Here is a 12046-nt window from a genome sequence, read left to right on the forward strand (position 1 = left end):
ATGGGAGTTGGAAAACGATGTGTAGCATGCATGAGCAAACGGCTATAATTAAGTGCGCAGGCAGATCTATTGCCAGCTGGCGGTAGGAGCAGGTGTGGGATGTTGTGGTGGTGGAGGTGCTTCGTAAGAATTGGTAGAGATGTCAACGGGAGTCTGGTGTTTGGGTGCTTCCTCGGGGGCACTGTACGGCGGTGTTGGGGCGGAGAAGAAGCCATCGAGTTTGGGGAGCGCTTCTGGGTTGCCTGTTGGAAGCTGTTGGTTTGCAACGGGGACGACAGGTTGGGAGATGCCGTTCATGGTGGAAGTGGGCTCGGATGTAGGGGCTGAGGTTTCTGGAGCAGGCGCAATCTCGGGCTGTTTTGGCGCGCCTGTGTCGGCTACTGTCGCGACTGTAGCATCGTGGTCGACGCCATTTGCCATGGGTGCGTCTTGATTGGGAGCAGCAGAGCCATCAGTTGCGCCTTTCCGGTAACGCAGGGTGACCATGAGGCTGTGTGGTTCCTCCTCTTCATCTGATGAATCCTCCGCCGCATCGTCTTCATCATCGTCGAGCTCCATCTGATCTGGCTCTTCCTCGTCATCATCTCCACCATCCCAAGATGTCGCATCCTCCTCATCTTCGGAATCTACTGTCCGGTTCAGTGAGCGGCCGTTGGTAGTGCCCCTGTTGGCGGCGCGGGTTGATCGGCCAGGGCCAGACTGTGGTTCCTCCGACACATCAGACCGGACGTAATCGCCAGTTGCAGGCGATGGGTGATCGGTGACTTGTCCACTGAGTAGTGTCTCGCCGTATAAGCCTGTTGCTCGAGACCGGACCTGACGGCCGCTGGCGGTGACAGTAGGACCAGAAGGCGCAGCGGGTGTGTCGCGGCCTGATTGTCGCCCTGACCGACGTACAGATGTATTGTCCGAGTCAAAATCATCCTCTTCGTCAAATGTGTATCGTTGGCGCTTGCCACGGGTGCGGCCTTCGTATAGGGAGAAACCGAGTTCTGGGCGCGTGAACGCGTCTTTGCGCTGACGTGTGTACTCTCGTCGCTTGCGTTTCTGCAGGGTTATTAGCATAAGATGATATGTATACTGCGCAAGTACGTACGTTTTCTGAAGCCTCGAAGCGTGGCACAGCGTTGAGCATACGCTCGCCGAGTGCCTTGGCCTCTTTGTGTCCGTCCACTTCCTCCAGCTTCGTCGCAAGCGCTCTTAGCTCATCGATAGAGCCAGCGACACTGATCCACTGTACGTTCTTGAGTTTGGGGTCGCTCTCGCGGTAGATGCGAAAGTGGGTGTCGTTCTGCCCTTCGACTAGGTAGTACCGGCGCTTGTCACCATCGCGACCCCACGCTTGTACCGACAACGGGATGTTTGTGTCTTGTTTGTCCTTGGTAGTGCGAGACTTGTATGCGGTATTGATCATGACCTTGACTTGCTCGTTCTGGTTGAGGCTCCAGAGGCAGAGGGAGTGGAGGAGGGTGATCTGGGCGACAGTTAGCATCTGGCGAGATCAGGATAGACGGCGACTTACCCGTTCTTCTGCTGTCATCGTGTTGAAGTTGCGACCGCCACTGAGGGGGTTGCCAGTCCATTTGGTGGGCCATTGTGATTTTTGGGTTTGGATGGCCTCTTCGAGGGCGCGACCGTAGTGACCTTTCCTGTAGAACACACAACTTGTCAGCGTGTGCACCATACCATCCGCTCTGCAAGGCCTACGCGACCGGGGAATATGGATTTGTGAAGAGTGAAGGGGTCAGACTGACTCGACAGGTTTCTTGCGATTGAGGACCAGCCCGAGCAGGGCGCATAGTAAGCCTTCGACATCGGCAGACGGCGTCTCTTCCGCGACACCCTGTTCGATGTCTTGGGGCCCTACGTGAGGCGAACCGCGAGGAAAGGCTTCGTTGAAGCGCGACCGAAACATTACAATGAACTATAGCGCATGGCATTAGCGATGTCTGGGTGGAGGATTTATGCGCGATTGCGGTGCAATGCGGCGCGTCACGACGCGACGGACGCGTCCAACACGTACAGCAATGTCTGGATTATCCTCTGGTACAGCCTCATGCGGTGGAGAAGGCGCTCGTTTCCTTGGAGGCGGCGAGGGCGAGCGATGCTTGAAAAAGGTCAAGATTGTGCCATTCTTCTTCTTCTTTTTCTGAGGTACGGCCTTTGCAGCGCTTGCTTCCGAAACCTCGACCTCCATCTCGTCGTCGGTCGGGGGCGCAGAGGACAGCGAAGAATCGGAATCGGCCATGGTTGGTGGTGTTTGGGGGTTGATGTTGGTGGTGGTAGTTGCGGCTGCAGTTGCGGGACGAGGAGAGGAACTACGAACAGAGCACGGTTAGGCAGGCATGAGGTAATGCTACTTTCGCTAGCCCAAAGATCGACTGATTGGGTCCCTGTAATGCAGGACAATGAACACGTTCATCAGGGCATCTTTGTTTGACAAAACAAGCGTCAAAAGGTAGCAATATCAGAGCAGCGATGGGATCAGGGCAACTTCTGTAGTCTGGGAGTTTCATTCGGCTATATACGTGATGTTCGCGAAGTGCTACAGCGATATCTCAATTCGCATATAGTGAGACCACGTCCAAGGGCAGCTATCAAGCGTGCCGTCCCTTCACCACAGCTTCCACCAGAACCTCCTGCTCACAAGTCTGACCGTATGGCTGCATCTCGCCCAACTCGTAATGCTTTGTTAAGAAAGTCAGCGGCTTCAAAATATACTACCATGGTTTCTTGATGTTCTGTTCCGAGCCCAGAAGGGGGTCGAGGGTACTTATTTAAGACATGATTCGAGACGCGCAATCATAATTCGGGGTGCAAGTGTACCGGCGAGATTGAATTATGTCAGGCTTTCGTTCCTTGAATGCGCTCCACTGCGCAATGTCGGTTTTCAGGTTTAGGGCGGTTGTGCTGATGTGGCCGGTAGGTCCCTTTGAAAGCGCTGATCGGGCGGGGGAACGCTCGACAAGTGGTCATGTCAAAGTCACGACTAAAGCGCGAGACTCTCCACAGATGCCCTGGTGTTGCTCATAAGCATAGGTCAGCCTCTGCCCATTCGGTCCTCCTCTTGACTTGAATAGGCGTCGCAACAGATGTTAAGTAGATGAAAGGAAGGCGACACCGGGTAATGTACCCCTAAGAACACTAGAAGTTTCTTCGAGTTCGCAAGTGTTACGTGTTGGCTGCAGGCGCGCCCATGTGCGTCGCGCTTTTCGTCGCAACTTCGGGCTAGTTCGCCCAGTCGTGAGGTTGCAGCACATGTATGTCCACTCCTTGTGGTAAACGTCCTCACAGCGCCTTCTCTAGGAATGGAACCATTGCGCCATGGTAGCGCGATCAGAATTGAATCAGATTCGTTCGTATGATTTGAGACGGACGAGACTTTTTGAAAAAAAGAAACCTAGTTTGGACAGACAATGCGCCGAAAGAAGCCGGCGGCGCGGAATACAAGCGAATGCGAGAGCGCAGTTGAAGTGGTGTTGCCTTGGCTGAGGAGAGACGCGAACTTGAGGTTGAAGTTCCAGCTGGCCGAAGAGACGGCGCTTGTCAAGTCACGTGCACGCGATTTGTATCGCGGGGCGAGCTGGAAGGTAATCGTCTCGAGGCAGATCAGGACATGTTGTCTCGATTTCCTGTCAGTCTTTATGATATCGTGGGTAATGGATACAATGCGTATGATTTTTTTGGCATGAACATGCGCTTGAAGCGTGATGAGCGGATGCTCGCAGTGCGATCGTGTGAGATGGCGAGCACATTGACTGCATGTGCCAAGGTAGCTTACAATGTAGAAGGATTGCTTTCCAGCTATATCGCGTTGCTTTCAGAGGCCAGGTGATATATCGCGCTTGCCAAAAAGACCGCTTGACCTGATAAAGGAAGGAGATTGGGTTCGCGTCCTTTATGGCTGCATATTGAAGAGTCTGGACGGCGCACTAGACAGCCAACATGCGCTTCTGTAGGTCTATCGAATCCCCATTGCTGCGCGCGATAGGAGAGGATCCGAACAGGAGCCTACTGCTGATTCCGGTGATTTGCTCGGTGAAGTCGGGCAGAGAACAGAGAGTAGCTAAGAAAGACGCTTCCTTGGTACGGTGGCGAGGGTGAAACTCAGCATCCATGAGACGGAGCGTGATTGCGCAAACCATGACGGAGGCTGCCAGGAATAGAACGGTGGTCAATGTATGGCAAGACGGGTGAAACGGGGGGCATGCCTACAAAAGGCGATAGTGGAGGGGTTGGCTGTGGTGAGTAGATGGGGCGCCCGGCGGAAGCATTAGGGCGGCAAACCCCGGAATAGCGACATGTCGTCCCGCTGTGTCAGGACTGGCTGGGCCGCGTCTTTGGGCGACGCTGATCGCCGTTGGAGGGCACCTAGACGGTCTGTGGTTTCTGGAATAATGGGTCAGGGTCGCGCCTGCTTAGCCTGCTGCTGTATATTGACACGCGTTGGCTCTCAACTTTTGCCGTAGGACGCCCGCCATTGCGAACTCTCCCTCCTGACCTGTATTATCTCGTGGCATCCATTCTTCTTTCCATCATTCCTCTGTTCCTTACTTTGCACCACTTGGTCTCTGTCGCCGGGTGTTGATCGTCCCGCGCCTGCCTCCCTGGTGGTATCGATAGCTGTACCCTGCACACGGCCCATATCTTGTTACGCACGCCGCAGCCCCCTCGTCATTCTGCTGCTTGCACGCTTCCCTACGACACTCACGCACACCGCACCGCAATCATGAACATCAACAAGAAATTCGACCGCCTGAAGCAATGGACCAACGAGAAGATGGGCGCAGAGGCCCGCACTGGTCTCTCCGACGAGTTCAAGGCGCTCGAAGTGGAAATGAACCTGCGTCATGAGGGTATGCACGATTCCGAGCCCTGCAGCAGCACCGGCCTCGCATACTGACACTTTTCCAGGCATGGACAAGATGCACGGCGCAATGGCTGTCTACGTCAAGTCGCTCTCCAAGCGCGCAGAGGGCGCCGACAAGGAGAAGCAGCTACCAGGTGGCCATCTGGGCTCCTCCATGGTGACCCACGGCGAGGACTTTGAGCCCGACTCGGAGTTTGGCAATTGCCTGTCTTGTGCGTTTCCACGCCAATCGCACCTGTCTGCGTACTAACTATCAGCAGCACTGGGTCGAGCAAACGAACGTCTGGCACGAGTACAGGAGACGTATGTCCAAGGGGCTACGTCATCATGGCTCGAGGGTCTTGAACGCTCCTTGATTCAGATGAAGGAGTACCAGGTACGACGGCATCAGAACAATTGCGGGCATGGAAGCTAATTCGTCTCAGTCTACCCGCAAGAAGCTCGAGACACGCCGTCTGGCCTACGACACATCCCTCGCCAAGATGCAGAAGACGAAGAAGGAAGACTTCCGCATGGAGGAGGAACTACGTGCCCAAAAGGCCAAATACGAGGAGACCAGCGAAGAGGTCTTCCGGAGGATGCAGGACATCAAGGAGTCCGAAGTCGACATGGTCCAGGACCTGACTGCTTTCCTCGAGGCAGAACTGAGCTACTACGACCGCTGTCGTGAGATTCTGCTCAACGTAAAGCGGGAATGGCCGGCTAGGTGAGGACATTCCGATCAGCATAAGACCTAGCACATTTCTGACACATGACACAGGGACACCAGGGCTATGCCTAGCCGCCCCGCGCGCTCCCGATCCAATACCGCACACGGCTACGCAGAGCGCTTCAACCCAGTCGAAGAAGAACCCGAGCCTGAGCCCGCTCGTATGACCATTCCCAAGCTTTCGTCCCAGCGCAGCCGCTCCCCTGGCCCCGAGCAGTCGCCTGGTGGCTACTCCCTACGCCCCTCTCTTAGCCGCACTTCGACTTACGAGAACAACAATGGCTACCGAGACGACTCCCCTGCCCGCCGACTGTCCCGCGTCCCCACTGATTCCTCCGTCATATCCTCCGGCCGAACAAATCTCCGTCCAGTCCGCCAAGCTAGCGCCAGCCAACAGAACACGTTTGCTGACGACTACGAAGACGACTATGCGCCATCCAACGGAAACGGATATAGACGTGACCGTGATCGATCGCCACCTAGTCCCGATACTTCGTCATCTGTGGGCAGTGGACGCGGCGGCGTCATGTCGCGAGCAGCGAGTTGGTCCCAGGCGGGTGAGCAGGCGACCAACGGCGGCAAGAAGGCACCTCCGCCACCACCTCCATCGAGGGCGAAGAAGCCACCTCCACCTCCGCCGCCAATGAAGCGAAGTGCGTTGAGTGAATCTCAAGTAGCACGCTACTAGCCTTTGCGATATTCCTCTTGTCTTTCTCTTTGGCTAACAAGTTCGTCGTAGAGCTCATGTCTTCCACTGTCAGGAACACCAGCTGGTGATGCCAACATTTGACGTATCGACATGCTGTTCACGACCTGCTTGGCGGAAAATCAGGTCTGCATTCTCGACTGCAGTGCGGTCAGGCGTATATGGCGTTACATTGGAGGGAACATCAAGCACCAGTGTCGTGGCGTTTTGGAGCTGGGTGGAACTTATCACAGCGTCTACGTGTCGAGCTTCAGACGCAAGTTCAATTGTAGCAAGGTGCTAGGGCTCAACCTCAATACATCTCTTAAGCAATCAAAGGAGTGAAGTGAATGTGCATGTGTAAAGCCGATGTATAACCCAGGATGAGTGAGAGCTTGATACTACCAGAAACATTTGTGAACTTGAAATGAACTCGTGTCTATTTTAATCTCTAGATTGACCACATATATACTACTCGCGTTGTCCGAACACGAGCATGTTCCGTAAACACCACCCAATTAATGCTCGTACTTCTGCTGTTGAGGCGGGAAATTCCAGTTCTCCTAGACAAAAACATTAGCACAATTCCCTCACATCTGACCAACCATCACAAAAACCGAAAGATGACTTACCCACTGCTGCAACCCCCCATTTGGACTCGTAGTCCCAAACTCAGCATGATGCCCCGTATCCACCGGCACAAAAATAGCACCCGTATCCTGACCCGCACCAGCGCTCATACCACCCCAGACATCGTAATCCTCCGCCGACCCAGCACCAGCCCCACCGCCGCCGCCGCCTCCACCATTCAAGCTCCCGAGTATACTATCGAAATCGACATTCAAGCCATCCAGCGTACCAGACGTAGGCGTCCTCTGCAAATGGCCATGCATATTACTCGGCGTCTGCTGCGCGCCAAACGCGGGACTCGTTACGGAGCCGCCGAAGGAGGGTAATGGTTGGAGAGTGGGATGTTGCTGGGGAGCGATTTGTTGGCGCTTTTTGTTGAAGCCTTTCATTACGTAGAAGGCTTCTAGGTTTTCTTTGACGGTGAAGAGGAGGTCGGAGCAGCGTTCTCGCACGCCGACGCCGTAGCAGTGCCCGAAGATGTGGTCGATTATCGTGGCCATGCGCTCTTTTCGGGGGAGGTCGGGGGTGCGGTAGAGTTCTGTGAGGAGGAGGAGGACGGCGTGGTATTGTTGGTAGGTGGTTGAGTACCAGGCCCATGCTGAGAGCGAGGGCAGTGTGTCTAGCGTTGCGCCGATTTCGAGTGTCGTGAGAGCTGCTGTGAGGAGCACGTCGCGGAGGCGGTTTTCGGATTCTGAGCGTGGTTGCAAGGAGGTTTGCGGGAGGTGCCGGTAGAGAAGCATGGAGTCGCAGCGAGACATCAGTAGTGTTGCTACAAGGCCTGCGTATCGTTGAATGGGGACGTTGGCGTCTAGGTACTGCAGGTATTTGCTTTGGATTTGACGTTTCTTGGCTTCTACGCGGGCGCGTAGATCGTGAAGGGTGATGTGCTTGCGGTCCATCTCGATTCTGCCGCGAAAGATGAGACGGTGGATTTCGTTGCATTCGTAGCGTATCAGCGATAAAGTGACGTCTGACCAGCCGGTGGTGGAGGCGGGGTGTTGTTGCCATTTTGCACTGCCAAACTCGAAAACGTCGTCATCTACATTTAACGGGAGCGCAATGTCGAAATCGTCTGATCGAATGGATGGATGGGGCCCTTGCGCTTCGGCTGTCTTGAAGTCTAAGAAGCAGATTTGGTACCACAAGAGCGATCGAACGTGTCGCTGTAGAGGTGTTAGGCTGTTGGCTGAGCTGTGGCTCATGCGATGTATGCCTATACACTGTGCTAGGCGAACCAGAGCACCGACTACAACAGATGTCGCTCGAGATATTTGCGCTCGACAGAGGGGTATCTGTAAGTGTTATTATGCGTGACTTCTATCAAGAATGCCGGTTCAAGTACCAAATAGATCGTCAAAGCTTGTAAGGTCCGTATGTTGGACGTCTTCGCCCAATTAGCACGAAGCAATGCCCGCTCGGTAGCTTTCTGTAAGCGCAAGAACAGGTCCTCTTTTGTGATGCCAAACTGCGACTTGGCTTGCAGAGGCGATACAGACGCCGCAGCAGCCATGCACACGGCCAATATCAAGGCAGTACATGAATTCTGGTTGGGATTCCCAATCTCAAGATTCATCCAGAAGCGGTCAAACATGCGCTTGAACGACGGAAGATGCAACACGTGCGCAAGAGGGCTGACAGCTTCTGTGTATCGCTGTAGTAGTCCCTCTGCTTCCATCTTAGTCGGTAGCTGCGGTGCTTCCACATCGTTGTTTTGATGTAGAGGCAGCGAGCCACCTAGCAGCAGGTTCAGCGATGGTGCAAGGGACGGCATCTGTTCTGCGGACAGCAGAGCAGACGACTGTGTCGCTCTCTGGCCCGTGACTGATGACGACGGGGTGAAGCTCTCAGACAGAAGCTTGCCGAGCTACACAACAATTCAGTCTGCGGTCATGGAAAGGCAACGTGAACGCGGGACAAAAGATGAGGACAGGGCAAAAAGTACCTCTTCGGCGTATTGGGGGCGGAAAAATCCGGTGACATTCTCACAAATGATCATCCTCCCGATTCGAATCGTGAGATCCGTCGCAATCTGATCTTCATCGTCATTCTCGTCCTCGTACACATCGTCCTGCGTCTCTTCAGGCTCGGCGGGCAGTCTCTCCCAGGCATCCGTTTCGGGCTCCACATCCTGCTGGTAGGCTTCCCACTCATAATCTCGCGGTGGCGTGCCAGGCGTGGTGGTGTCGACGGAATTCGCATTCTCGTACCCATCATGCACACTGGCACTACTCTGCGTGCGCACGGGGAGGTTCTTAGTCCAGTCCGGGATGGTGACACCAGCGCCGCTCTTACTCTGCGCGCGCTCTCTCTGCTCCCTCTCTTTCTTGCGCGCAGCGCTCTCAGGGACCGTGATGAAGACGCACTCGCGCCCGAAGGCTGTGCAGTTCTGGCAAGGGTGCGTCTTGGAGCATCGCGACTTCCGGGTGCGGCATTCAACGCAGCTGTTGATGGGGCGTGGATTTCTCCGGCGGACCACTCGAGACTGCAAGACCTGTCCTTGTTCTGGCATGTCTCGCAATCCTCATTTTCGCGCCATGTGTGGGTGAGGTTTGAAGGTGGCTGAGGTGGTGGAGTGAGCGATCGGATGTCGGCCCGTAAGGGAACCCCGATGACTTTAACACCTGTTGGTGATGATGCACGTGTTCAGCCTTGTCGCATCGTCTTGGCTCTGAGCAGGTTAGCAGACTTTTCGCCGCCTTCGGAGTCATGCAGGTACCGCCCAACAATTGATTGCTGACTGCGACCTATAGGTCGCGCTGCTGTTCAGGGCCGGCTTGAAACGAATGATGTGGGCCTTGGTGGGATGCATCTCGACCCTTAGCGCGGGGCATGCACTGTGCTGCACTCATTGCGGGCTGTGCTGACGAACACTATTGAGACGATTGTGGTATTCATGAGCAACTCTATCAACCCGTGTAATATGAACCTGCATTGGTGCCACTCGCTTCGACGCCCAACTCCCAAATCATTGCTTCGCTCTCACAAGACGATATCGACTATCTACCTACTTCCCTCTTCAGGCGAGCCGCAGCTGATGTAGCGGGAGGCTCGGGCCAGGAGTCGACGGCATCTTCTACTTCCTCTAAGAAGGAAGTGCTGTTATGCACAGTGGTGCCGCCGAGCACGACTCGAATACCTGGCGAACTAGCATTGACTTGCGCAACCATCTTAGCTTCCTCGTATGTTGCGCCGCCGACCATGAAGACAATGATGTCCTGCGGCTTGTCCTTTGTCGATCCGCCACCCTCGACGAAGGGGTACAGCTGTTGGCTCAAGCGACCCTTGATCATGTCCTGCAACGTAGCCTCTAAGCGAGGCGAGTGCTGTGTGTAGACGTTCTCAACACCCTTCAAGCCCTTGAGTCGATCTCGGGCACCTCCGAAGAGCAACCCAGGTTGGAAAAGGTCCGGCACTCCACCTGCCGCCGTAGTCGCTTGCAGCGAGTCATGGTAGGTCAACAGCTTTGTGATGAGGTTAATGCGATGCCGTGACAGTCCACCCGCAACAGCGAGCAAGTCAAGCAGCATAGCTGTGGAGTTTGACGAGGCCTTTGAGTAGCGCAACGCGTAGATGGCAACCAGTCGGAGCTTGTTGTTCGCCGGGACCTTTGGATCTTGGATGATTCTTTGCAGCGATTTGACATCGTTGGAATGATTGTCGGTACATGCCAGACTCTGCTCGAGCTCACTGATGTCCAGTAGACTCTCTTCGCCAACTCGTCTGCTCAATTCGCCGACAAGTGTGACGTGCTTGGTGACGTTGCCGGAAAGCTTGCGGAACTCGGGAAAGTCCTCGATGAAGCGCTTCATGTCGGCAATGGAATCGAGCTTCTGCGATCCCTGCTGCTTTGACGCAAACTGCTCGACATACTCTTTCGCATTTTGCCCTAAATCACCAAAGTTGAGATACATGTTCTTCTTGAAGAACGGGTCCTGCTCCTGCGATAACACAATCTCCTTGAGCTCGGGACGTATCTCCGGCACGTCGCGTAGGTCCACCCGTCCGTTGTGTATTCCGAGCAGCTCGTGAACCATGGCCTGATACGTCCATTGCGTCAACAGCGGTGTCACCGGATCGTCTCTTCGGTCGACAATCAAAAGTATGGGCGGGGTATCTGTTTTGCGGAAGTCGAACAGCTGCTCTTCCTGTGTCATATGGTATCGGACCTCGGTCGCCAGCTTCTTCACGAGCAAACTGTTCTTCTGGTATCGTATCAAAGGCTTCTTCTTCAGCGACAGAAGTAATGCCATGACTGCCTCTGTCGACCTTTGTAGCGCATCTTGGTTCCACGCATCCGGGCTTGTGCTCCATATCCGATGATCGGGAAACCCGAGGTTGAGCGACATGAGGTCGGGATTTATGACGAGGAAGTCGGCGAAGTATTCTTGGATCGCGCGCACGACTTCGTGGTCGTCCGCCTCGGCGAGGCGCTCCAACGAGGACTTTTTGATTATGTTACTAAAGTCTGTCTGTATCAGCACGCGAACGTAGCCCCGTGTTCTTCAGGCGCGTACAGATGTTGTATTCCCCGTACTTGGGCTCTCGCAGCTCTTCGATCAAGTTTTGGATGGACTCTGGTGACGGTCGCACAAAGCAGAGACATCGCAGATGGCGCATCTTCTCCCGCTTTGGATTGTCGAGGCGGCTGCCAACGTATTAGCCGTGCATTGCATTGTGGATCGCGAGGGTGCGGTACTCGGTAAGGTAGACTTCATGATTGAGGAGGGCGGATTGCGTAGTCGCGGTCGATACTATGGGGACCTAAACAGTATGAGTAACGTGTATGTTGCCACCTGGGAGAGCAGACAAACCCACAGTCTCGTTGTCGAGGAGGAGGATCTTCATCTTGGCCGCGGAGGTGCCTGTCGCAGCGCTGTCCCCGACCGACACCATCTTGGTGATGTAGCCGGAGACGGCCTGTATGATATCCATGGTCGCGAGGAAATTAGTCGCAATCTACTGCGAGCTTGAGGTCGTGGATTAAGGGAGTCGTTGTCTCACTCGCTCTTCCATGTCGACGCGGTTGTTCGTTGGTCGAGGCAAGCTAGGAACGTGGCTCAAGCGCGAGAGCTCAGGAACATGACAGCGCCAAGGCGAACACATCCACGACGTTTCGGAGCTTATACATCGATTTTTCAATTACATTGGATCA

At 54.7% G+C, this 12046-nt stretch overlaps 2 protein-coding genes across 2 annotated transcripts; one reads left to right on the top strand and one right to left on the bottom strand.

The window, feature by feature from the left end:
- Positions 1–66: 66 nt before the first annotated feature.
- On the bottom strand, positions 67–2248 carry J4E87_005281 (uncharacterized protein; the record flags this gene model as incomplete). Its single annotated transcript, XM_049376895.1, has 5 exons — positions 67–1047; positions 1097–1474; positions 1523–1649; positions 1755–1924; positions 2024–2248. 5 exons carry the CDS (start codon positions 2246–2248, stop codon positions 67–69), a joined length of 1881 nt encoding a protein of 626 aa, XP_049233120.1.
- A 2481-nt stretch (positions 2249–4729) lies between these two features.
- Positions 4730–6267, top strand: J4E87_005282 (uncharacterized protein; the record flags this gene model as incomplete). The annotated part of the gene is made up of 5 exons (XM_049376896.1): positions 4730–4856; positions 4915–5082; positions 5131–5246; positions 5296–5576; positions 5631–6267. 5 exons carry the CDS (start codon positions 4730–4732, stop codon positions 6265–6267), a joined length of 1329 nt encoding a protein of 442 aa, XP_049233121.1.
- Between the last annotated feature and the right edge of the window lie 5779 nt (positions 6268–12046).

The sequence above is a fragment of the Alternaria ethzedia genome, assembly GCF_023757985.1.
Source record: "Alternaria ethzedia strain BMP 0044 chromosome Unknown scaffold_11, whole genome shotgun sequence".
NCBI classification, from domain to species: Eukaryota; Fungi; Ascomycota; class Dothideomycetes; order Pleosporales; family Pleosporaceae; genus Alternaria; species Alternaria ethzedia.